This window comes from Oryx dammah, unplaced genomic scaffold (genome assembly GCF_014754425.2).
Source record: "Oryx dammah isolate SB20612 unplaced genomic scaffold, SCBI_Odam_1.1 HiC_scaffold_11, whole genome shotgun sequence".
Lineage (NCBI taxonomy): Eukaryota > Metazoa > Chordata > Mammalia > Artiodactyla > Bovidae > Oryx > Oryx dammah.
Genome location: NW_024070195.1, coordinates 36,482,156 through 36,505,635, shown reverse-complemented (window position 1 = coordinate 36,505,635; position 23,480 = coordinate 36,482,156). Strand labels below are relative to the sequence as shown.

The 23,480-nt window shown below is 53.2% G+C and overlaps 1 protein-coding gene and 1 non-coding gene across 2 annotated transcripts in view; one reads left to right on the top strand and one right to left on the bottom strand.

Annotated features, from left to right (window-relative positions):
* Window positions 1-1,635: 1,635 nt before the first annotated feature.
* The window catches only part of LRFN2 (leucine rich repeat and fibronectin type III domain containing 2), a 43,239-nt gene continuing 21,394 nt past the window's right edge, over window positions 1,636-23,480 (bottom strand). The window contains exon 2 of the mRNA XM_040249753.1: window positions 1,636-3,482. Coding sequence (XP_040105687.1) covers window positions 2,519-3,482 — 964 coding nt within the window. The 3' untranslated portion in view covers window positions 1,636-2,518. The remainder of the gene's footprint in view (window positions 3,483-23,480) is intronic.
* Window positions 18,251-18,357, top strand: LOC120870674. The gene has a single exon (XR_005722871.1). It is a non-coding gene; the product is annotated as a U6 spliceosomal RNA (small nuclear RNA).

Genomic DNA, 23,480 nt, shown 5'->3' with positions numbered 1-23,480 from the left:
TTCAGAAAACCACAGAGTTTCCAGAGAAATAAACAGCAGACTTCACAGACACAGGAATGTTCTTTTTTTTTTTTTTGTCTCTCCGAAGAAGTGTGGTTAGTTGTTTTAAAACTGTACATTTTACTGTACACTATTTTTTTTTTTAGCAAAGGAGAAGGTTGGCATTTGTAGTCTGCCCACAGGGATGTCGCTTTCCAAACCTGACAAACACAAGTGCTAGTACATATCATGTCACGACAGAGCTTGGAGCCGCTGACGAGGACAGACAGTTGGTTCCCCTCGCTTCCCAAGCCTACCACTTTTCCTCGAGGCGTCTGAACCCAAAGGCAAAAAGAGAGTGGCATTTGGGGTCACCTCCTCAATGGCTACATTTAGAAAAGGCTGAGTGAGAAAGTGCAGAGGGAAAAAGGAGAGGAGGCGAGTGGGGCAGAGAAAGAGGGAGGGTGAGGGAGATTTTCTTTCACGTCACTGAGGCTGGAGGTCTCCCATGACTACGGAAAGCTTCTGCTCCAGCACTGGGGCTGGAAGTGAGCTTGTGGTCTCAGGAAGAGCCCGGCCCGGTCCGTTGATGGCCTGGTCTGGACCAGAAAGGGACTCGGGGGAGGCAGAGAGGCACCAGCAGAAAAGGAATGAAGACAGGAGAGAGGAGGGAAGGTGAGGAGAGAGGGGAGGCGGGCAGGCAAGAAGGAAGGCATGGGGTCTGGAGGCTCCTGGGCGGGAGCCAGAAGGCAGTCCTGCATAGACGGTTCCCCGCCCTCTGCCTGTGTGTTCTGGATGGGGCTGGGGGCCACCAGCTCAGCTCCAGGGCTGAGCGCATCAGAACGTTTCAGCCCCAGATGGACTCACCTGAATGCTTTGTAGGCTGTGTGGTCGGCAAGTGGCAGAAGGAGGGAGAATGAGAGACGGAGGCTAGAGCTCTGTGGTGGAGGTTTGGGAGGAGAAGGAATGAGGTGGGGAGAGGTAGTGTGTTGCCAATGAGGCGAGACCTGGGACAGACAGGGACCAAGAGAGACAGAGACGCGGGGGAAGACCCTCCAGATGCTTCCAGATGCCTCCCCCCGCACCGGCCACGAGTCCTCAGTCTCCTCTTGCCGGAGTCTGTGCGTGCAGGGTTCAGTCCCCAGACGGACAGGAGCCCGTGTGCCCCTCCTCATCTTGTCATTTCCATGACAGATCTGCCTCCTGACTGGCATCATGGGAGGCAGCCCCCGTGTCCCCGTGTCCCACCCTGAGCCACCTTCTTCAAGAACAAACAAAGGACAGGCTCTAGACACAGAAATGCCCTAGCCACGGTGAAGACTTGGTAACAGATTTCAGACACCACCCCCGAGAGGTACGTGGCCTTGGGCCCTGCCCTGCTGACTTGGTCACTAACTCACTATGTGACCTTGGGCAGATTTCCTGGACTCTGGAGGAAAGGAGAGAGAAGGTTAAGGGTGAAATGATCGCAAACACCTCTTCGAGCTTCAAAATCCTACAACTCATTTAGTCATGAAGAGTCCTTAGTCCTTTGAGCTGGAAGGGAGTTGGAGATTTGGTACGCTCTCAGTGTTTTATGAATTAGAAGCCTGAGGTTCCACAGAGAAAGGGTCTTCCCTGCTGTATGCAGCTGGGTATTGGGTGGTGGCTCTGAAACCCAGACTCGCAGCTCTGGACTCTGCGTCCACTGCTCCTCTGCTCCTTTGAGTCCACTTCCCTTAAGAGAAAACCTCTTGGCAAGCCCCTCCCAACCATGCCCCACCGCACATCCCAGCTTCCCTTAAAAGAAGCAAAACTCCCAAAGCACCTCCATAAGTCAACATACCTTATACCCATGGGTCTCATAAAACCCTTCTCCCTCTCCCTCACGTAGAGTCCTGGAAGTTACCCTTCTGCTTTAAGCTGATGTGCTAGGTATGGGGCGTTGTGTGTGAGAAGCAAAGGAAGCTGGGCCAGTGATGAGGGGTTCACTCACCCGCCCCTGAGTGTGGGGACTTGGGGGTAATGAGGGGGTCTAGGCAGAGGACTTCAGTCTTCCCCAAACAAATGTGCCACCCACATCATTCCCTGCTTTGCTCAGCTGGCAGCAATTGCCCACCACCTGCTGGGACCTGCTTTTGTGTGTGGCATAAATTCTCCATTATCTGTGTCACTGAAGAGGAGGAGTCTGGGACATGGAAGAAATAAATTAAGAAACAAAAACAACACTGGAACCATCCACAATCCAAAGCCGCTTGCTTATAGGCTACATTTGTGATTAGAAGGGCAGGAACCCTGCCTTTCCAAACACTCAGGGCTCAGTCTGACATGTGAGCGATCGAGTCCGCTTTCCCTGAGCACACCCCGACGGGTGGTGGGGGACGGGCCTGGGAAGGTGTGTGTGGGTGGTGCAGTGGGGTGGGGGGAGGCCGTTGACAGGGAGACAAAATGGTCCCTGGATGTAAACATCACCATGGAAACTCCACAAAGACTTGTGGGTAAAGATGCTTCCCCTTCTCCTACCCTGGCAGGGTGGGAGGGAGGAGGCCCACCCCCAGGCCTACACCGTGCTCTCCATCACCCACTCGGAGCTGCCAAAAGTTCCTCGGGCCCCCACCAGGCCACTCTCCTCGAAGGGCAAGAGCATGCCGTTTACAGAGAGGCTGCGCTTTGTCCAGATGTTCGAGACCCTCCGCGGGGGGCTGTAGCCACTGGGGGCGACCCCGCCCGCAGCTGCGGCCGCAAAGTCCCCCATGTCGAAGGAGTGGCTGCGTTTGGCCTTGCCCTCCAGGGGCAAAGGGAGCAGGCTCCTGGCCCTGGCCCCGGGCGGCCCCAGCAGTGGCTCTCGGTCCGAGGGGTGGCCCTTGGCTGACGTCCCAGACCCCCTCCCGCCTGGAGTCCTGGAGTCCAGCAGCTCCTCCTTTCTCTGACTTTTGAGGTCCAAGGAGGCGAAGGCCCCCATGAGACGGTCAAGGTTGGGCTTTGGGCGGGGGGCGGGGGGTGGGAGCCTCCAGGGGCCCCGTCCCAGCCCCTCCCCGATGCCCAGGGAGCTGGAGGAAGAGGAGTCGCTGCCTCGGGCCAGGCTGGCACTGAAGTCCATGAGCTCGTTGCGCACCACCACCTTGGGCGGTCCGGGCATGGGGGCCCCGCTGGGCACGCTGCCCAGAGCGGGTGGCTGGGCCCCGTTGGTCTGGGAGTGCACGTTGGTGACGGCAGCTGTGGGCTTCCCCGCGCCCTCCTGGTTGCAGACCCTGTAGCGCACCACGAGGATGACGATGAAGACCAGCAGCGTGGCCACGATGATGCCGCCGACGACCAGGATCACGGTGCCGCCCAGGATCTGGCTGTGCACGGACTGGCACTGCGGGTAGTCGGCCTTGGTGAAGAACTGGGCACAGCCCACGATGTTGGTGGCCGTGAGCGTGGTGGCCGTGTCATCCCACATAGCCAGCACGCACAGGTCGTAGCCAGTCCCGGACACAAGGTTGTTGACCACAAAGGCCTTGTTGGAGGCTGGGATCATCCTGGGAGGTGGAGGGGATAGGTCCAGAGGGGGAGGGATGGTGAGGAGCAGTAGGGTGATGAGGAGACAGGGGCAGAAGTGGAAGAGAGAGGGTGACGGAAAGGAGCCATGGAGAGGGAGAGAGCCACAGGCGCAGAGAATGAGGCAGGGAGGAGAGATGATAGGTGGGGAGGCAGGAAAAGGCAGAGAGGGCGAGACAGAGAGGAGGGGGGCCCAGGCAAGAGAACAGAGGTGGGGGAAAGAGGGAGGAAGATTCCAGGCCAGGGGGTGGATGTGTCAGACCCAGGTACGCAGAGAAAGAGTCATCGGCAGTCGGGCGTGGAAAACACCCCAGAAGATGTGGAAACAAATCGATGATGAGTGTGACCAAGAAGGGAATGGAACGGAGGTAGTTGACGGTGGAAAGCGGTTAGAGTTGGAGGTTCGGAGACCAAAGGGGAGAGAGTCAAGGGAGAGAAGAGAGAGGAGGCATGGGAGAGGGGCGGAGGGGGAGGCAGAGAGATTAAAGATGTGAAGAAGCAGCAGTTAAAAAAAAAGGACTCCCCACCTCCCCGCTTCTGCCTTGAGCTCTTCAAATAGCCCCTCAGTCTCTGGGCCATGGGGGTGAGAGTCAGGTCAGCCATGGCCGCCCAGCCCAAGGGCTGCCTCCACCCGCTGTCTCTCCTGGGAGATTCCCCAGCACTGACTGAGCCCCGTTCCGAGCTTGAGCTGTGCTTAGTCACGGACAAGGCCCTGTCCTCAGGGGCCAAGGCCATTCTCCTCTCTAGATGGCTTTCTCACGTCTCAGGAGGGACAACTTCACTGCTGCAGACTGGTTGAGGTGGGTGGGGGGTCTAGGCAGAAGGAAACTGGAGGTATGAAGAGGGGTGTTGCTTGCAGGGGAAGGGCAGGGTGCAACGTTGAAGACTGGGAGGAACTCTGCTTCCCAGAGGGAAGGGAGCGGTCCTCCATCACTGCCATAGCAGGCCAGGGGCATCGAAAGACACCCGGGGTAGTATCACTGGTTGGGAAGGCCTCGACGGCTCCCTCCACCTTAAAGGGAGGGTCAGAGTGGGCAGCAATCTCCCTACACTGGGGCCAGTCCACCCTAGCCTCGGCCCTTCCAGCATGCCTTCTGGTGGGAGTTCTAGAAACGACACCTGTCTCATCCCACATACACTCTTGTAGAAATACTCACCTCGGCAGAAAGGAGCCACGCCTCCCTGCAGCCTCCCCCACCGCCCCCCAGCACCCCCAACTCCCAAAGAGCCCAGTGTGCTTCTGTCCCCTGCTGCTCTAGTGCCATCTGTGCCCGTCAACGGCTCACACCCAGGGCCCGGCAGCTTAATTGAGACCTCAAACATGAAATACTGGAGCCTGAAGACTTCCACCTGGGAACCGCGCGCGGAGGCTGGGACTGACAGGCAGGTATTGACGTCCCGTCAGTGGGCAGCCCTGGAGGCTCCTGCCTCCCACCTCACTCTCGGCCCCTCTAGGCTGCTAGGGAAGCCACACGAGGAAACTTGAGTCCTCTGCCCCATGCCCACCTCCATCCTATAGCTACAGTGCGTGGGGCAGAAGAGGTGAGTGGAGGAGTTGGGGGCCTGGATCCAGCAAAGGCACTGCACCCAGCCCCTTAGGTTTCACCTGCGCATCACGGCAATCCTGGGCCCTCAGATCACAGAGGACCGCCCAAGGCTCAGAGAGGTTAAGTGATTTGCCTGAGGTCACACAGCTGGGACCGCCAGGATGAGGCAGTTGGGGCTTTGACACTGTCTTCTAGATCCACAGCCTGGCCTTATTCCTTTCCACAAATGAGGATGATTTTCTTCATCTGAGTGAAAACCCTGCCCCGGCCTGTTGCAGATCAGCCAGCCCCTTCCATGGAGCAGCTCAGCTCACTGAGGCTCACGCTCCCCCACAAACAGAACCTCGGTTCTGCTGGGCCCACTGCTGTGCAGAGTCCACTTCCTTCCACCTCAGGGTAGCAATATGAGCGTCGTGAGTTGGAGCGGCAGAGCTATGCACACCCAGAATGGTGCAATAGTAGGGTGTGTTCTTAGTCATTTCAGTTGTGTCCAGCTCTTTGCAACCCTATGGACTGTAGCTTGCCAGGCTCCTTTGTCCTTGGGGTTTTTCCAGGCAAGAATACTAGAGTGCGTTGCCATGCCCTCCTCCAGGGGTCTTCCTCACCCAGGGGTTGAACCCGTGTCTCTCAGTCTCACGCACTGGCAGGCAGGTGCTTTACCACTAGCGCCCCGGGAAACCCAACGAAGGTGGAGCAAATGCTCCAAGGCAAGTGTGTTCAGGCTCTGCTTTAGCAACCCCATGTCTATCAACTCGCTTAGCCCTACAGCGACTCTCTGAAGCAGCTGCTGTCGTGGTCTTTTTTCTGCAGAGGTGTTAGGCAAATGTAACATGGCAGGGTCGGCATTCAAACCCAGGCAGTCCAGCTCCTGTCCACTCTGACCCACCTCATTCGGCCACTTCTCTGGGTCATGAGCAATAAACGAACATATCCCTTCAGGGTGGGGATGGGTTGGCTGATTTATTGAACCTCTGGTATGTGAAAAGGGTTTTCACACTCAATGTTGTGTTTAAGCCTCACCACAATCCCAGGACACAGGAGAGGGACTCATCGCCTAGAAATCATCTCAGTATTTAGGCGTCTTATCCTGAAAGCAGACCCGGCTTTTACTACTACTACGACGACGACGACTACGAAGAGTAGCCAACATTGAGGGCTTCCTCTGTGCCAGAATCATTAAGAGGATTAACTCATTTAATCCAACAATTGTTGGGAGGTCATTATTATTACTGTTTTACATGTAAGAACCTGAGGCACAGAAAGGTTAAGCTGCCTGCCTGAGAGTGCCACTTACTAGCTGTAAGTGGCAGAGCGGGATCCGAACCAGTCTGGCCCCAGAGCCTCCCCTCCTAATCGCTATACCTTGCTGCCTCACAGCCCTGTCTTCCTGCCCTCCCTGGGGTGACATTGTGTGGACCCTGCCTGGCCTCTCCCCATCCCCCTTGCTGCCCGAGTCAGGGAAGATCATGATGAGATGAAGCTGCAACTGGGCAGCTGTTAAGGGAGGTGTTATAGGGTGAGGCTGATCCTTAGCAAGCAGCTGGCACCGGGGATGAAGGGTCAGGCTGCGGAAATCCTTGCACTGTAAATGGTCCATCAGAAGCAAGGCCAGATAGAAAAGCCTGCTTCCCAGGATTAAGAGCAGAAAAGCAGCTCTTGTTTTCTCTGGGGGGTTGGGGGGTGGGGGTGGTGTGTGTGTGTGTGTGTGTGGACTTAACAGGAGAACTAGAACCAGCTGGCTCAAACCGCCTTGGAAGTCAAGCTTTCTTTTGCTGACAGTAATAACCAACGTTCACCAAGTGCTAACCTTGTGCTGGGCAGTTTACATGTAGTATCTCATTTAGCCTCCTGACAATGATAAGCTATCATTCCCACTTAGGAAAGGAGGAAGCTAAACAGTTTTCACTTTCCCTTGGGGGAACGGAGCTGAGACCAGATTTGGATCCGGGATTCAGAGCCCAGTTCTTAATCACAAGCAAGACTGCTCCCCACTCCAGGCAGCGAAAGGACGCCCTGCGTGAGAAAGTCGTGTGAATCAGGCACTATTCAAACCCTAGTGACAAAACCATCCTCATCTCCTGCCCATGTGGCCATGTTCACCCCATTTTGTTCCTGACTTCTGAAGGAGATCAACCCTGGGATTTCTTTGGAAGGAATGATGCTAAAGCTGAAGCTCCAGTACTTTGGACACCTCATGAGAAGAGTTGACTCATTGGAAAAGACTGTGATGCTGGGAGAGATTGGGGGCAGGAGGAGAAGGGGATGACCCAGGATGAGATGGTTGGATGGCATCACGGACTCGATGGACGTGGGTCTGGGTGAACTCCGGGGGATGGTGATGGACAGGGAGGCCTGGCGTGCTGCGATTCATGGGGTCGCAAAGAGTCGGACATGACTGAGCGACAGAACTGAACTGAACTGACTGCCCCCAGGCTAGATCTGGGGAGCCTGGATCCCTCTTTGAGACAGACTGGGACTGGTGCCCTTCACTGCTGTGCTTGCACCTGGACAAATGTCTCCTCGAGCAACGGAATACAAAGAAGATTCCCTTCTCCAGGGAATCTTCCTGACCCGGAGATCGAACTGGGGTCTCCCACATTGCAGGCAGATTCTTTATCATCTGAGCCACCAGGGAAGCCCTGCAAAGAAGCTGCTGCTGCTGCTGCTGCTAAGTTGCTTCAGTCGTGTCCGACTCTGTGAGACCCCATAGACAGCAGCCCACCAGGCTCCCCCATCCCTGGGAGTCTCCAGGCAAGAACACTGGAGTGGGTTGCCATTTCCTTCTCCAATGCATGAAAGTGAAAAGCGAAAGTGATGTCACTCAGTCATGTCTGACTCCTAGCAACCCCATGGGCTGAAGCCCACCAGGATCCTCCATCCATGGGATTTTCCAGGCAAGAGTACTGGAGTGGGTTGCCATTGTCTTCTCCAACAAAGAAGCTACAAGGGACTGAAAGTAACTGCGTGCATGCGCAGTTGGGGCAAATGATGAACAACAAGCTACAAAAAGGCCAAAACCCCACTGCCACTTCTGAGGTGCTGGAAGCAAAAGCAGGGTCCTGTGCATGATGTCTGCACACAGCACCAACACAGGGGTGGGTAGACCACCCAAACCACCCCTTGAGCCTCACCCACCAATCTGTCCCACGCTCGTCCCATTTAAGGGACCAACTCAACCCCCCTCCCCGCACAGGGGGGTGAATAAGGGCACCTGTACTTGTTTCTGCTTTCTCGTGCTGCAGCAGCAGCCCCAGTAAAGCCTTGCCTGAATTTCTCATCTGGCCCTTAGCAATTTCCATTGATTAAAGGGTCCAAGAACCCAGGTTATTAACAACTTCACTCCTACCCACACCCTACTAGCACTCTGGCTAGGAGGCTGTACCTTCTGAACCTCTCTCTCCTTCCATCACCACACTCATGCTTTTGCTTGGGCCTCACCATTTCTGGTCTGGATGGATGCAGAGTGTTTTCCAAACTGGCCTCCCTGCCTCTGGTTGTGCTTCCTTGAAGTCTGTGCTCAGCACCATCATCTCCAGAGTGCTCCAGCTAAAGCACAACTCTGGATGTGTCCCCTGGCTGCTGAAACAGTCTTCAAGGGCTAACCATGACCTACAAGGGATGCCCGGGGTCCTGAGCTGGGCTCCCAATCCAGACTTCCCATCCCATTCTTGTCCTTCCACTCACACACCCTCATCCTAGCCGACGTTCTTAAAACAACCCAGAATCAGTCAGGCCTTGTGGTGCAGAAGGCTCACTCACAGAGCAATGGGAGGATAAAGGACCACATGTAAAGGGGCTCATTACAAAGACGTGGACATAGGATGGGGGCCCACAGTGCACAGGCAGTGACCCAGGGCTAGTCGCAGCCAAGCTGTTTCCAGATTCAGGAAGCAGACTCGCCCAGGTTGGCACTACTCAGAGTGTGGCCCACAGGTAGGTGGTCGTTCGTGAGCTGTTTGTTCCTGGTCCATGATCAGACAGCACAGACATTGAGAGTAAGCTTTAAGAATGTTTTACAGCCATTTAGCACTGGTTGTGACTCCTAAATGAGTGATCATTTTTTTCTGATAAAGTGTTTCTATGATATTCTTACAAAAGCACTGGTCTGCAAAAAAGAAAGCTGGTCGTTCACCCCAAATACCTTGAGAAGCACTGACCTAGGCAGAGCAGGGTGCCTCAGCCTCGGCACTGCTGACACGTGGGCGATGAGTCCTGGTGGTGGGTCTGTCCTGCGTACTGTATGTGTTTATTAGCAGCATCCCTGGCCTCTACCCACTGGATGCCAGGAACTCCCCTCCCCAGTTATGACAACCAAAGGTGTCTCCAGACATCACCATGTGGGGACAAGATCGCCGCCTGCTGAGACACATCAGTCTAGAAAGGTGGCTGAGGGACAGAGACAACCAGTGGGAACTGATTGTGGGTGAGGACCAGACACACAGGTACCCCAGCCTCAAGTCTCTTCCCTCTTCCCAGGCTTCTGCTACTGCTCGCCACGACCGAACCCCGCTGAAAGCCAGAGTTCATGGGCGCACCTTGGTCAGCCTTTCAGGGCACACAGCAGTGGGCAGGATGGGCAAATGGATCTGGAGAGGCAAGAAAAGAAAAAGAAAAGATGTCTGGCACAACTATTGGGTCACAGCCCTCTTTGTGAAAGACTCATCCTGAAATCCTGATAGATTTCTTTCCGTCACATAAACTGGCGACATCTCTTTTAGTAGAAAACATGAATTGCTATTTTAAGTTGCTTCAAAGTGTTAAATTTAATTAAGCTCATACGCTCTAAAGCGCAATTTAAAACTGCCACCCCAAGCGCTTACCCAGGAAAAACAATACAAGCGTTAACGGGCTGCTTCTGATCTGTTTTTCCTCCTTTTTTTTTTTTTCCTATTAATATTCTTTTGGTATTTGTTTATTCAGTTTAACACTAGCAAATAAATCTACAGCTGATTTCTACAGTTGATAGCAGAGGTTGTAGAAGAAATCACACAGGAGCATATTGGTTACTCTCTCATGGTGGTTATCACTCTCATGCTGGTTATTCTCTGCCATCTGTCTTCCCTTCACCTGCCCTCTCCTGAATGATAAGGAACTACATTTCCCAGACTGCCTTGCTTGTTCCCAAGCTCCTTTGCCTCCCAGGTAGAGTTGGCCAATGGAGGCCCTAGCAGGTAGGAGGAGGGGAGAGCCAGGTATTTTTTCCTCTTTTTCCGCTTCAAGTGGTATCTGCTTGTCAGCTCCTGAGCCTCCTCTGTGATCCCACCTTCAGGGGTTCTAGCTCCTGCCAGATAGACCTGGATCTTAGGCTCTGATCAAACCATCTCCTCCATGTACCTGAAGTCCTGGGGTGGGGTGGGTGGTGGCAGGGGCTTCTGGCTGTAGCTAATCTCTGTGATGCTGACTCCTCAGCAATTCCATCACCTGTAACCCAACCCCAGTACCAGATTCCTTCTTAGATCTAGAGTGTTCATTTTTTCCCCTGACTGAATCCTAAGTGACACAAGAACATATACTTTACACAGAAGGAAAAGATTGTTTTTTCCTTGCATTTCTGGAGAAAAGTGTCATTACCTCATGTCAGTAGCATTACATCTTATCTAGTAGAACTCCAGCTGAAGGAAGCACTTTGCCACCTTCTCGGAATCAGTCACCACTCCCCAAATCTACCACCTGGCACTTTTGCACAGAGCGGACCACCATCCTGGAAATCATTTGTGTTTTCCCACCTGGTGACCTTGTCTTTCAAGGCCTCACTCAGCGTCACCTCCGACCCCATCTCTGCTCTCTGCTCCCACAGCCCCTCCTGCCTTCCTCCAATAGAGCCCTTATCCACGGATGCCTATGTCTCCCTGGAGGACATGGGCTGTGTCTTCATCTTTGCATCTCCTCTGCCAATCATAGTATCTGGCCTTGAGTCACTGCTGAGTAAATATTTACCCTACGGTTGAGCAGTGAATGAAAGAGGGCTTTGCTAAATGTTAAGGCCTGTACAAATTTGAGGGATTCTTAGTTAAATATAATACGATGGCTGGTGACTCTCAGACACTGGCTGGTCCTAAGGAAATCTTCCTGGAAAGGCATTTTTCTACATCTTTGAAGAGCACCCCTGACAATCTTTATGAACTTGCATGTAGACACGTGTTGGAATGTGTGAGTGCATGTGTGTGTGTGTGTGTGTGTGTGTGTGTGAAAAGATGTGTGGGGGACATGACTGTGTGTCTATCATTTGAGAGTTGACTGCCTATTTGTGAGTGTGTGTGTGTGTGTGTATAGGTGTTCATATACAAATGGTACACAAAGGTTCTGGTTCCATACAGTGTTGGTCACTTCTATGTCCCTCTTCTACCCACCTTCCTCAGTGCCCCAGAGACTCCACATGTCCCCACTACTTCTGAGGGGACCCCCCACATGGCCTCTCCCAGAGATGCTGCAGGCCAAGTCCGCTCTTCCCCACCTGCTGCCTTTAAAGCTGCTAGTAGCTCTACTACTACCATTAAAGCTATGCCATTCCTGGGGCATCTGGGAATGGGGGTGAGAGAGGCTCTTAGAGGCCACCTGAGCCTGGGGGCAAAGCCTGTGAGCGGACCACCGACGACGACTGCCCCCCTTTAGTGGGCTCACTCCAGACCGCACTCCCCAGACACCTGTGCCCGGGGCGCTGTCCAGGTGGTGAGTTCTGGTGAAGGGGACACGGCAGCAGCAGTATGCATACCTCTGGACCAGGCCGGGAAAGAGGGGGAGTCTCTTCTCCATTCTCCCTGGACCTGGGTGCAGTGAGCAGCCTCGGCCCACCTGAGGGGCGCTGGAAACCTGGTGCCCAAGTCCGCATGTGAGGAAGGCCTCCTGAAAAACCCGGGAGACCGCCCTGGACCCCCGGGAGAGCAAACCATCAAACTCCCCCGTGCTTGAGCCTTTTGCATTTGCCTCCATTCGCCCCAGGAGCTGGCCTCTCCTGACTAATCCAGCCCCCTGCAGATATGATGAGGTGACCCTGAGGAGTTCATTATGTGTAGGTGTGTGACAGAGAAAAAGAGAGGGGGTGAGTGTGTAGTGAGGGGGGTGACTGAAGGGGAACGTGTGTGTTTGTGTAAGAGGAAGCAGTCGGTGCTGGTGTCTACACAAGAAATGCAATTCTTGCCTTCCTGGAGTTGGGAGTAGACACCACGTCTTTCACCCCAGCCTCCATCCCCTCAGCTCCCAGCACTTTGAGGTGCTCCCCCTTCTCCCCCTCCCCCTCCCCACTCCCATCAGCGATGCACTGGCCTCCTGCTGAGCCCCGGCACTAATTTGGAGACCACGTCAAGCTGCCCCCACTCCACTTCGCTGGCTCTGCACCCTCATTACTGGCTCTTCACAGAATCACCAGCCTGCCAAGCTCCCTGGCCGGCCATGACATCTCAGAGCACATGAAAGGGCCTCATTAAACCAAGGCAAGCAGCCTGGCTCCCCAGCCTCTCCCTCTACCTGCCAGTCCCAAAGGGGCCGGTTGGCTTCCCCGCACAGCTGCAAGGGAGCAGAACCCAGGCGGCTGGGTCTATCTGGCGTATGATTTATTGAGTACATACTATGCACCTAGCACGTGATAGGCAGGGTCTCTCTGATTCTGCACACTGACTCTGTGAGTAGGAATAATTATCCCCACACTACAGATGAAGAAACTGAGGCTCAGGCAGATCAGTCACCTGCTCAAGTTCACACAGCCGGAAGGCTGCTGAGCCAGCTTTGTAAGCCAGGGCTGCCAAGGCCACCCAGCATAATCTTCCCTGCACCGTATTATTACCTTGAACTGAACTGGGCAGAATCAGCTCATAGCAGAGGCAAATCTCAGTGTCTAGCTAACTGTTTGACAGCAAGTAAAACACAAAACCACAAACGTATATTACTACAATGGCAGCTAACATTTATTGAACACTTACTATATGCCAACCAGTGTTCTGAGCACTCTACCTATATTAACTGATTTAATCCCCACAGCAACTCTATGAGGGAGGTACTATTATTACCCTCATTTTACAGAAGAAGAAATCAAGGCTCAGAGGAGTTAAATGATCTGCTCAACAGAGAAAACATTTGTGCCTGGCTGAGATTTGAACCCAGCACTCTCAATCAATGTTCTTGATAACCCTGAAGTACCTTTCATAATAATGCTCCCCATTTTAGAGATGAGAATTAACTGAATCAACCTGAAGCCACAGAGCTAATTAGAGACAAGCGTTCCATGAGTAGTACGTGTTGTCCTACTGCTTCTGAAAGCTTCTGGGAGGACTGAAGGAAATGAGGGGGCTGCCTGGTTCTTTGTGGGCAGTTTTCCCATAGAGGGAGCCGCTGCCAGTGCAAAGGCCCCGAGGCAGGGACAGTGAGAAGACCAGTTTGGCCAAAACAGAGTGATGGAAAGGGAGAGTGGTGGGAAATGAAGTCACCAAATTAGGAGCCAGGAGCTGGGTTCTGGAGGCCTTGTCTCGTGTGCCAGCTCCAAGGATTAGACAAGCACTGGTGTTGAGAAGAATTCTGAGGCTGTGTTCAAACTCAGTAGGACAGACTGCTGTGGGTCTGGAAGGACCTGTCTTTTGTATTTGTTGTTTCTGGTCTCGGGATCAGAGAGCAATTAGAGAGAAGGACTATAATTACCAGTATGTATCAGAGTCCCCTCTTCTAGTGCTGGCCTTCCCTGAGTGCAGGGCCCTGAGTGATAACAGGGGCAGGCCCGTGGCTCCTCCTCAGAACAGGATTCCCATAGAGCCGGCTCGACTCAGTGAGGGCTCCGAGAATCAAGAGCCTCTCATTAGCTTCTGAGAAGGGCCAGGGGGCCAGGCTCGGTCACTGGCCCACAGCCCCCGCCCCTCCTGAGAACATGGGGGCTCACCTGGGTGCCTGAGGCACTCTGTCTTATTGGCGATGATTTTGCCCATCAGGAAGTAAAGGAGCCACATTCAACAGGAGTGAGATTCTGAGGCAGAGAACCCCAATATCCATTCCCACAGCCCTGAGGACAGCAGGCGGGGCTGGGGATCAAAACTCCCGGTTGCACCGGCCTCAGAAGACCTCCCTGGCTCCCCACCCCCACCTCTCCTCTACAAACAGCCAGTGTGTCCTGTTAAAGCCCAGGTCAGGTCAAGTCCTTCCTCTGCCCAATGCCCCCAGTGAGGCCTGTCTCACCTAGTCAGAGTCTTACATGCCCCACAGGCCCTTTGTGATCTCCTCTCACCCCTCCCAGTTCCCCTCATCCTACTCAACCCACCCACTCTGCACCAGCCGCCTGGCCTCCCTGCTACCCCTCAGACTTGCCAAGGGTGCTCTTGCCACAGGGCCTTGGCACTGCCTGCTGACCTTACCTGGATGCTCCTCCTCCAGACGTCACACACTCCCTGTCTCATCTCCTTCAGCTCTGCTCCTATGTCACCTCCTCTAACTGCCCTATTTACATTGCCAGCTTCCCCATCTCTACCGTGCCCCCTGCAAGCCCCTTACTCTGCTCTGTCTTTTCCCACTGCATTTTTATGGCCTGACAGACACTATCATTTGCCCATTTACTAGGTTTCCTGTTAATTATCTCCCTCTCTCTCCTTCCACTAGAATCTCAGTTCAGGGTTAAGATCAGGGTTTTTTGTCTCCTTTGCTCCCTGATATTTCCTCCACCTCTCAAACAATACTTGGCACATAGTAGGCCCTCAAAAACATTTTGAATGAAGGGAATGTTCTGTATTGACACTTCCCAATACAGTAGCTGGGCTTCCCAGGCGGCTCAGTTGGTAAAGAATCCACCTGTAATGCAGGAGGGTCGGGAAGATCCCCTGGAGGAGGAAATGGCAACCCACTCTAGTATTCTTGCCTGGAAAACCCCTCGGACAGAGGAGCTGGGAGGGCTAACAGTCCACGGAGTCACAAAGAGTCAGACACAACTGAGCGACTAACAAATAAAATAAATACAATGCAGTAGCTATACATGACCTTTTAAATTTAACTTCAAACTAATTTAAATGAAATTAAAAATTCAGTTCCTCCGTCACACTAGGCATATTTCAAGGACTCAACAGTCACAAGTGGCCAGTGGCTGCCACCCTGGACAGTGCAGCTGGGAAGCAGCCCACCATCTCAGAGTTCGACACAGTGAGGCTCTTACTATGCCCCTCTCCAGCAGGTGGTAGGAATCCTGCCATCTCCCATGTGAGCCCTGGCACTCCCAAAAACATGGGCCCAGCACACAGACACCCTCCAAACAAGGACAATTGATCCTGTAGGCTTCAATCCAGGCCTCCGAGCTTTCTGTCTTCCTCGGCCTTCTCTCTGTGACTGTGGAGAGTTTCACCCTTCTTTTCAGCTCTTCCAGCTTCCCTTGGATCCTGGGACTTCTAGGTTCACTGGGGTCTCTCTGGGGCTCCCCCAGACCTGACTCAGGCTTGTCGTCCCTCCCCCACAGTGCTCTGACTCTTTGCCTGTCACTCAGCCTGTGGTCCAGCCCCTTTCCAAGCAGCCTCCCTTTACCCACGGTCCACAGGCTGGGCCAGCCCCAGGCCAAACCAGAGAGGCTTTGGGCCCTCTGGTCCCCATTGCTATAGCGCGTTCCTGCATTCCCACTTTTCATCTACTAGCTCTCCTTAGACTTCTGCTGTGTCTCTGTTAAGAAAAGTCCCTGATGAATCCAGTCACCATCATGACTGTCACCCTTCTCAGGAGTAGACACCTTTAGAAGGAGAGGTGGTAGAGGGCCGTGGTGACCCTGGAGATAGACAGATGCTGGGTGCACACACTGCTTCTGCCCCTTCGTAGCTGAAATCACTTACTGGTTCTTTACCTTTCTGGGCCTATTTTCCTAGAAATATCCTATTTCTGTAAAATGAGGCATTTATAATCTCTGCTCTATGGGGATGTTATAAAGTTTATGTGAGTCAGGATTCATGAGGGACCTGGATCAGTGTCTGACACACAGTACGAGGCACTGGAGGGTTTGTTATATAAAAGGCTGGGTGATGCTGAGCTAAAAGTAACGTTTATCTCTGACAGTGGAAATCCAGGCCTCAAGGATTCGTGGCTGGCAAATCTCTTGCAAGCATCTCATGGGAGATGTGGGAGGTGCCTGGATCCTGGCTGGGCCGACAGGAGGCCTCGTGGCTTCAGCAGCATGTCTCCCCCGATCCCGTACCCCCTGCCCCCACCGCATGTGACGCCAAAAGTCTTTTTCAGATGACATGTGGTGACAGCGTTCACTCAGCCCTGGCTGAGTGATTGCAGAGATTACTGGAAAGTAAACCAAAGGGAGCCAAGTCCCAGCACGCTGCCTCTTCACCCACCTCCCCAGAGTCAGGACTTACCTGATGACAGGTGAGGATCTGACCTGGGGAGGCCCTGCCTTTGCTCCCTGACCCAGCACTTGCGACAGACCCAGCTACCTGCCAAGGGTTTGGGAAGCCACCAGCCTCCACGTTTGGCTGAGACCACAGTGTCAGGGCAGGAATTCCTCCCTGTTCCACGGCATCCCTTCCTCGAAAGGGTAAGGCCGAGAGGTCAGCGTGTGAGCCTGGGGCTGGACCCCCAGAGTTCCAAGCCCAGTGCCATCACTCACCTGCTCTGTGACCTTGGGCAAGCCACTTAACCTCTTTGTAAAGGGGGACAGAGAATAGAGCCTCCCTCACTGGATTGCTATCAGGATGAAACGAGCCAGTGCCTACAATTGAAACTGTGTCCCTGGTCCATCACGAGCTTAGAGGATGCTAACAATTCTGACTGAGGGGGGTCATCTGGTCCCAACGAGGCCAGAGATGAATCCACAGCATGAGGTTAGATGAAATACTAGCTGGGGAGGAAGGCACACAGCCCCACTCTAGGCCCGCTGGCCGAGCTCTGGAGGCTGGACTCTGCAATGGCCCAGCCAGCCCTCCAGCCCACCCCATCTCCGGTTAACCTGCCACGATGCCGCAGCTCCTTCTAGTCCTCCCTCTGCCACCTCCACTCACAGATCACAGGAAGGGGCTGCCGAGGGAGCCATCAACCCCTCTGGCTGTTGGCCCTCCACTCACACACTTCCATGGACACACCAGACAGCCCCGCCTCCAGCTTCACACAACTCCGAGCAGCTCAGAATTCCTGCTCTCACTGCTGAGGTCTGACAGTTGCCGCCTGGCCCCACCGGCCCCAGCTCAGCCCCATGGGGACACCCACGGGACAAGGCGTTTCTTTCTTGAACATATGTTGGTGCTTCCCAAGTTGTGCAGCTGCTCTCTCACCCCGCCTTGTGTTTCCCCTTCTCCGGAATGAACATTTCCATCCCTCCCCACCATCTCCTCGGGACTCGCTCTCCAGCTTGCACCCCAGCTGCGCCCCTCTAATCACACACCCACCTGTCTTTGGCCCTCCTCTCTGTATGTATGAGTGTCGGGGGTGGGTTTGGACTCTGAGAAAAGCGTCACTTTCCCCCAAGTAGACCCTACTTTTCCTGAGGCCCCCCCACCCAAAGGCAACACTCAGTTCGGAAAGCGGCATCTCACCCACAGCTTACCCTGAGCAGGCGGCTAATAGAAATGCCCTGAGATTCCCCACATTTAAGCCATACTGCTCCCATCTTGCTCCCTGAAGTCACGAACCTGGGTCATCTGCATCGCAGGTAGATTCCTTATCGTCTGAGTCACCAGGTCAGCACACGGCAGGGAAAAAAAACTGTGGGCTTTGGAACCTGGCAGAAATCTCTCTTTGAAGGCTAGTTCTGCCCCCGACCAACAGTGTAACTCAGGGTCACTTTTTCCCTCTTTCTGAACCTCAGTTTGCTCAATGAGAAATGGAGACAGCAGTACCAACCTCTTGCAGTGAGTGTGAGACATGATGTGTGCTGGGGAAAACACTACTGCCCCTCCTCTCCTTCCCAGGGCCACTTGGTACCCCAATGACGATGATGATGGTGATGATCATTGCCATTTATCTCCTCAAGGAGCTGAGAAAAACTTGCTCAATAACAATTCATCACTTACAGAAGAAACACAGAAGGTGTCAGACCAATTATACCTCGTTGTAAACACAGGAGTGAACAAAATGAAGATTCCCCACCAGCCGCCTCCAAGCGCACTAGAACAGCCAGCAGATGCCAAGTCAGTGCCACCCAGGGATGTACCTGATCAGACAACCCTGCCCAGCCAGCAGATCTGTGGTTTCCCAGGGGCACTGCGCAGAGGCAAAGTCACCTGTGGCACCAACTCCTTAAAAATGTCATGACGGTGCTTGCTTCAGCTACACATATACTTGAATTGGAATGATGCAGAAGAGATTAGGATGATCCTTGCACAAGGATGACATGCAAATTCATGAAACATTTCGCATTTCTATGAAATGTTGACACATGTTACAGCTTGGGTGAATCTTGAGGACATAATGCTGAGTGAAATAAGCCAGACACAGAAGACAAATATTGCGTGTCTCCCCTTACAGGAGGTACCTAGAATGGTCAAATTCATAGACTGACAGTAGAAGAATGTTTGCTAGGGGCTGGGGGAGGAGGGAATGGGGAGTTAGCATCAGATGGGTACAGAGTTTCAGTTTAGGATGATGGAAAAGTGAAGATGGATGATGGTGATGGTTCTACAACAATGCAAACATACTTAAGGTTCTTGCACTACAGACTTAAAAATGGTTACAATGGTACATTTTATGTATATTACATGTACATGTTATGTATATTTAATGTACATTTTATGTATATTACATGTACATGTTATGTATATTTTCGCACAGTAACAAAGTGGCCAAAAAGATGCTTGTTGCCTTTTGCTTGCTTACTTGCTAAGTTGCTTCAGTCCTGTCCGAGTCTGTGCGACCCCATAGATGGCAGCCCACCAGGCTCCCCCATTCCTGGGATTCTCCAGGCAAGAATACTGGAGTGGGTTGCCATTTCCTTCTCCAATGCATGAAAGTGAAAAGTGAAAAGTGAAGTCGTGTGTGACTCTTAGTGACCCCGTGGACTGCAGCCCACCAGGCTCCTCTGTCCACGGGATTTTCCAGGCAAGAGTGCTGGAGTGGGCTGCCATTGCCATTGTAATCCCCTCCCTCTATCAGATCAGAAGCTTCTTGAAAAAGGGAACTGTATCACTCCTCAGGTTAAGTCTGTGCTAGGATGAAAAAAGCTTATTGACCATGCAATGTAGGTAAGTCGCTTCACATCTCTAAGTCTCCCTCAGTTTTCTTGCCTACAAAATGGGTTAATAGCATGGATCCTACAGTATCTTTGTGAAACTTAAACACAATAGTATTTGTTAAGTACTGAGTACAGTGCTCAAGATATGTTTGTGCAATAAAAAGCAGCCATCAGTAGGAATTAACACATTTTAAATTAATGCTTCAACAAAATTTTTTTTAAATAGCAGCAATCAGTATTATCTTTAGTAACTTAGCAATAAATGTTTCTCTGTGCTATTTCTTAGAGGTCTCAGAGTTTACTGGGGAAGAAAAAGCAGTCATGATGATACTTGGATTTGGTCCCTGAAGATCGAGCTCAAACCCTGGCCCTGACAGCTACTAGCTGAGTGAGACTAGGAGATTGTTGGGAAAACCTACCAAGCTCCTATCTGCACGTGCTAAAGTGCTTGCAAAGGTGAGGTGTCATTTTTTTTTTTAATGAGGACCCTCAACAGCTCTCCATGGATGAGGAACTGAGAAACTGACAGGTTCTCCAAGTTACAGGCCTGAGGCTGGACCCCACGACCGAGGGGACAGCTCAACTTCTGCCTCACTGAGCTGCAGGGCCATCGTGCTCGCCGCCTTACCTCACGGACAGAGGTCCTTTCAGCTGGTGGTCTCATGGAGCCCGCTCAGCACTTCTCCGGCCTGCACTTCTGCTGATCCTGCCCTGGACATCTCTGCCTCTAACAAGCAGGCTGACCAGGAAGGGATGGCTCAGGGTAGGGAGAAAACCTCTGTGGGCAATGGGGAGGCCACTCTGTCCAGTGGATGGAGAAGCAGAACTGTCCACACCCACCAAATATTCTCCAGTCCAGCTGGAGGGAAAGGCTCTAACCCTGGCTCTCTCATGGACTTGCTGTGTGACCTTGGGCAAGTCACCTTCCTTCTCTGTGTTCCAGTGTCCAATTCTGACATCTAGAACTCCACAAGAATATCCCTGGGAGAGGGGTGATGGGAGTGAGGGAGAGGCAGGAGGAGGGAAGGCCAGGCACAGTCATCAAAGGGCTGTGGGAGTTCGGGCTCCGGGTCCCCAATTCTGAATGGGATTTGACAGCAGAGTGATCTGGGCTCTGGGCTTCAGTCCTGACTCACTCTTACTGGCTGCATAATATTTACCCCAGTGCTTAACTTCCCAGAGCTTAGTCGTCTTGATTATAAAAGCGGTCTGCAAAGCTAATCTGCAGAATCATATGAGAATTAAAGTAAGGAAGGCGGTGACATGCGATATATACTCAATAGATCATGTACGTCTCTAGTGAATGGCTTACTTTATCATCTATCTACCTATCATCTGTTTATCAATCATATCTATCTATTTGTCTTCTACCTATCACCCATCTAACTATCTATCATCATAGTTTCTACAGAGAACATGAACACCATCCAACCCACCCGTCTCCCAGTATGACCTCTTGCACTGGTGAAGTGAACTGCCTGGGGTCACTGGTGGGGTGTCTGAGGGTTGTTGCCCCTGTACTGAGTGGAAAGATCAACTTTGCTGTGGGACTTCTTCACGAGCTGGGAGTTTTCAGGTGAGGCTGGCCTGGGCCTAGCCATGCATCCTCATGGTTTTAACTGAGAACAACTAAAAGCGGTATTTGTATCTTCCCCACCCTCACCCCCTCCCCCAGCCTGGGTCTCTGATCTCAGCAGGGAAGTAATCCTGTGAGCACAGCACAGACAGGTCTGGAGCTTCCTGGGAGTCTCTCCAGCACTGTTTATTGGGGGTGCACAGGTCCGAGGCCCCAGGCTCACTTTCTCCCTCTCCTGGTCGGGCCAGGGACAGGCCCTGCTGCAGCTGCAGCGGGGGCAAGGCTGGTGAGCCACCTGCTACTCTCCCAGCCACACAGGCGGGATGGAGGGTGAAGCCCGGCGGGGAAGCTGCATGTGTGTCCACTGACTGGTGCCCAGGTGTGTGGGTGTGTTGGGTGTGCATGTCTACTGACTAGGGTTGAAGCCTCATTAGTGCATGAGGAGATGAGAGTGCTGGCTTGAGGCTGTCAAGGCACGTGAGCATTTCGATGAGGTGAGCATTTGAACAAGCCAGAGCGTGGAGAAAACATGCTCCAAGCGCCTGCAAGGTTCCATGTGGTCTGGCCCCATGACCTCCCTGCCCAGTCTCCCCGACCCTGGCCCTCCCTGGCCCCCTCTATGGCAGCCACCCTGGTTCCCCAGACATGCTCCACCCTTGAGGCCTCACCCTGGCTGTTCCCTCTGCCTGAAATGCCCTTCCTGCAGACCCCTGCTTGACTCACCTCCTTCAAGTCATTGACACATCTCACCTTCTCAGGGAGGCCCACCCAGCCCCTCTATTTAATACTGCCATCTGCCCACACCCCTCCCCAGCCCCGTGCCCCTTACCCTGCTCTGTGGATGGATTCTTCTGGACAGAGCACTGACTGCTCCCCGCACGTCTATAATCTGCCCATTTATCCTGCTTGTTGCCGGTTTCCCCATGAGGCTGAGGATCTCCGGGTGTTCTGTTCGCTGACTGCATCCAGAGCACCCAGAACAGTAACATTTATTTTATGGCGTATTTGCCTCCAGTTTCTCATCTGTAACATGAGGACCGTAACAGAAGCTATGCACTTTGAAGAGCTGTTGGGCAAGGGAAATGAATGAATTACCTAAAAGCACCGACAACAGTGCTTGGCACAGAGCTCAGGCTGGCTATTATCACTACACTCCGCCACAGCCTGGGAGATGGAATCAAGTGAATGATCCACACGAGGGTGAAGATGCTTAATGCACACTTATCACCTCACTCCCCCTCTACCCCTGGAAAATTCCCAGGAAGGAAAATTCCCTGACATCCTCCAGTCATGGAACCCATAGTTTTGGACCCCTTTCGGGTTAGGAACCTAATTATCAGTAAATTTACTATCTCTTTGGGGTTTTTTTGGTTGTCATTGTTTGTTTGTTTATTTTAATCAAGGGAGGAAGCAAGCCAAACCCCAGCCCACCCCACCCCAGGCTGCACCGCTCTGGGGTCCTACCAGTATTTAATAGCATGTGACCAGCAAGCGCGTCCTCTGATGGGCGTGAGAGCAGCCTGGACCACACAGCACCTGAGCCCCCCGGAGGCAGGTGCCCAGATTCAGCTCTGCAGCCCCCTCTAGGCTGGATGGCCTGGGGCAAGCCCCATCCCTGATCTGAGTCACCACTATTCCCTGGTGAGAGGTTGCGATTAGACTTTTGGTAAAGCCTTCCCAGACTCATCTGTTCATCTGACTTTCACGGGGCATCTATCTGTCGTGTGCCAATGCCGCTGCCGGGGGTCCAGCCACAGGCATGAAACACAAGTCCCCACCCCATAGAGCTGACCCTCCGGTCAGGGAGAAGGCAGACAGGAAGTGATGAACACAACTGGTAAATCACATAATATGTTACAAAGGGGAGTGTGCTATGGGAAAAAGAAAAAGCACAGCAGGTTAAAAGAAGGTGAAAGGGCTGGGGGCTGGTAGGGAGGATAGACTCAGCTCCATGTGGGCTGGTCAGGGGTATTTAGAGGTGACACTTGAGGCAAGGGACATCTTACACTCCACAAGCCTAGGAATCGCAGGGGTCTGGCACCACTCTATTCCGTTAGGCGTCCCCTGGAGTCCCATCTCTTCTTTTCTGTCCTTCTCTGAGTATACTGAGCCCCAGCTCACCCAGTGGGTGATGATGGGGCCAGAAGACAGATCAGCCAAGTCCCCAGCGGTGGTGAGTGATTTAGCACCGTCTTTATTCACACTCCGATATTTCACGGCTCCCGTGGCTCTGACGGAATAAATATGACCTTTTATTCTTCACTTTGCTTAAGACTCAAGGTCAACAGCCCAGCTGTGATCTATTGGCTGCTCCCTCCACTGCCTTCTGTGAGCCAGGGAGCCCCAGGGCTGTCAGAGACTCATGGCGCCCCCTCCCCGCCCCACAACCCCCTGGCCCTCGGCGCTAGGCCTGGGCCTTGCTTGGCCGAGGAGGCAGCACCATGGTGGCTCCGGGGGATGACGGCTCACAGAGGGCAGAGGCCGAGCCATAAGTCTCCCTCCTCTCCCTGGAGCACCCCAGTCACCAGGGCTGGACTCACGACTTGGGTTTCATTTCAGGCCTGGGAGGAGGCAGCCATGGTTAAAGGGCAAGTCACACATTAGAATGTCCAGGGTACGGTCATCAGTTTTTTTTTTAGCATAAAGGAGTAAAAAGCCTGGCTGCCTCAGATGGAACCCTCCAGGCCCTTCAGGCAGCCTAGGCCTCTTGCTCTCAAAGAAGCCTGGCTTTGCTCGCCAG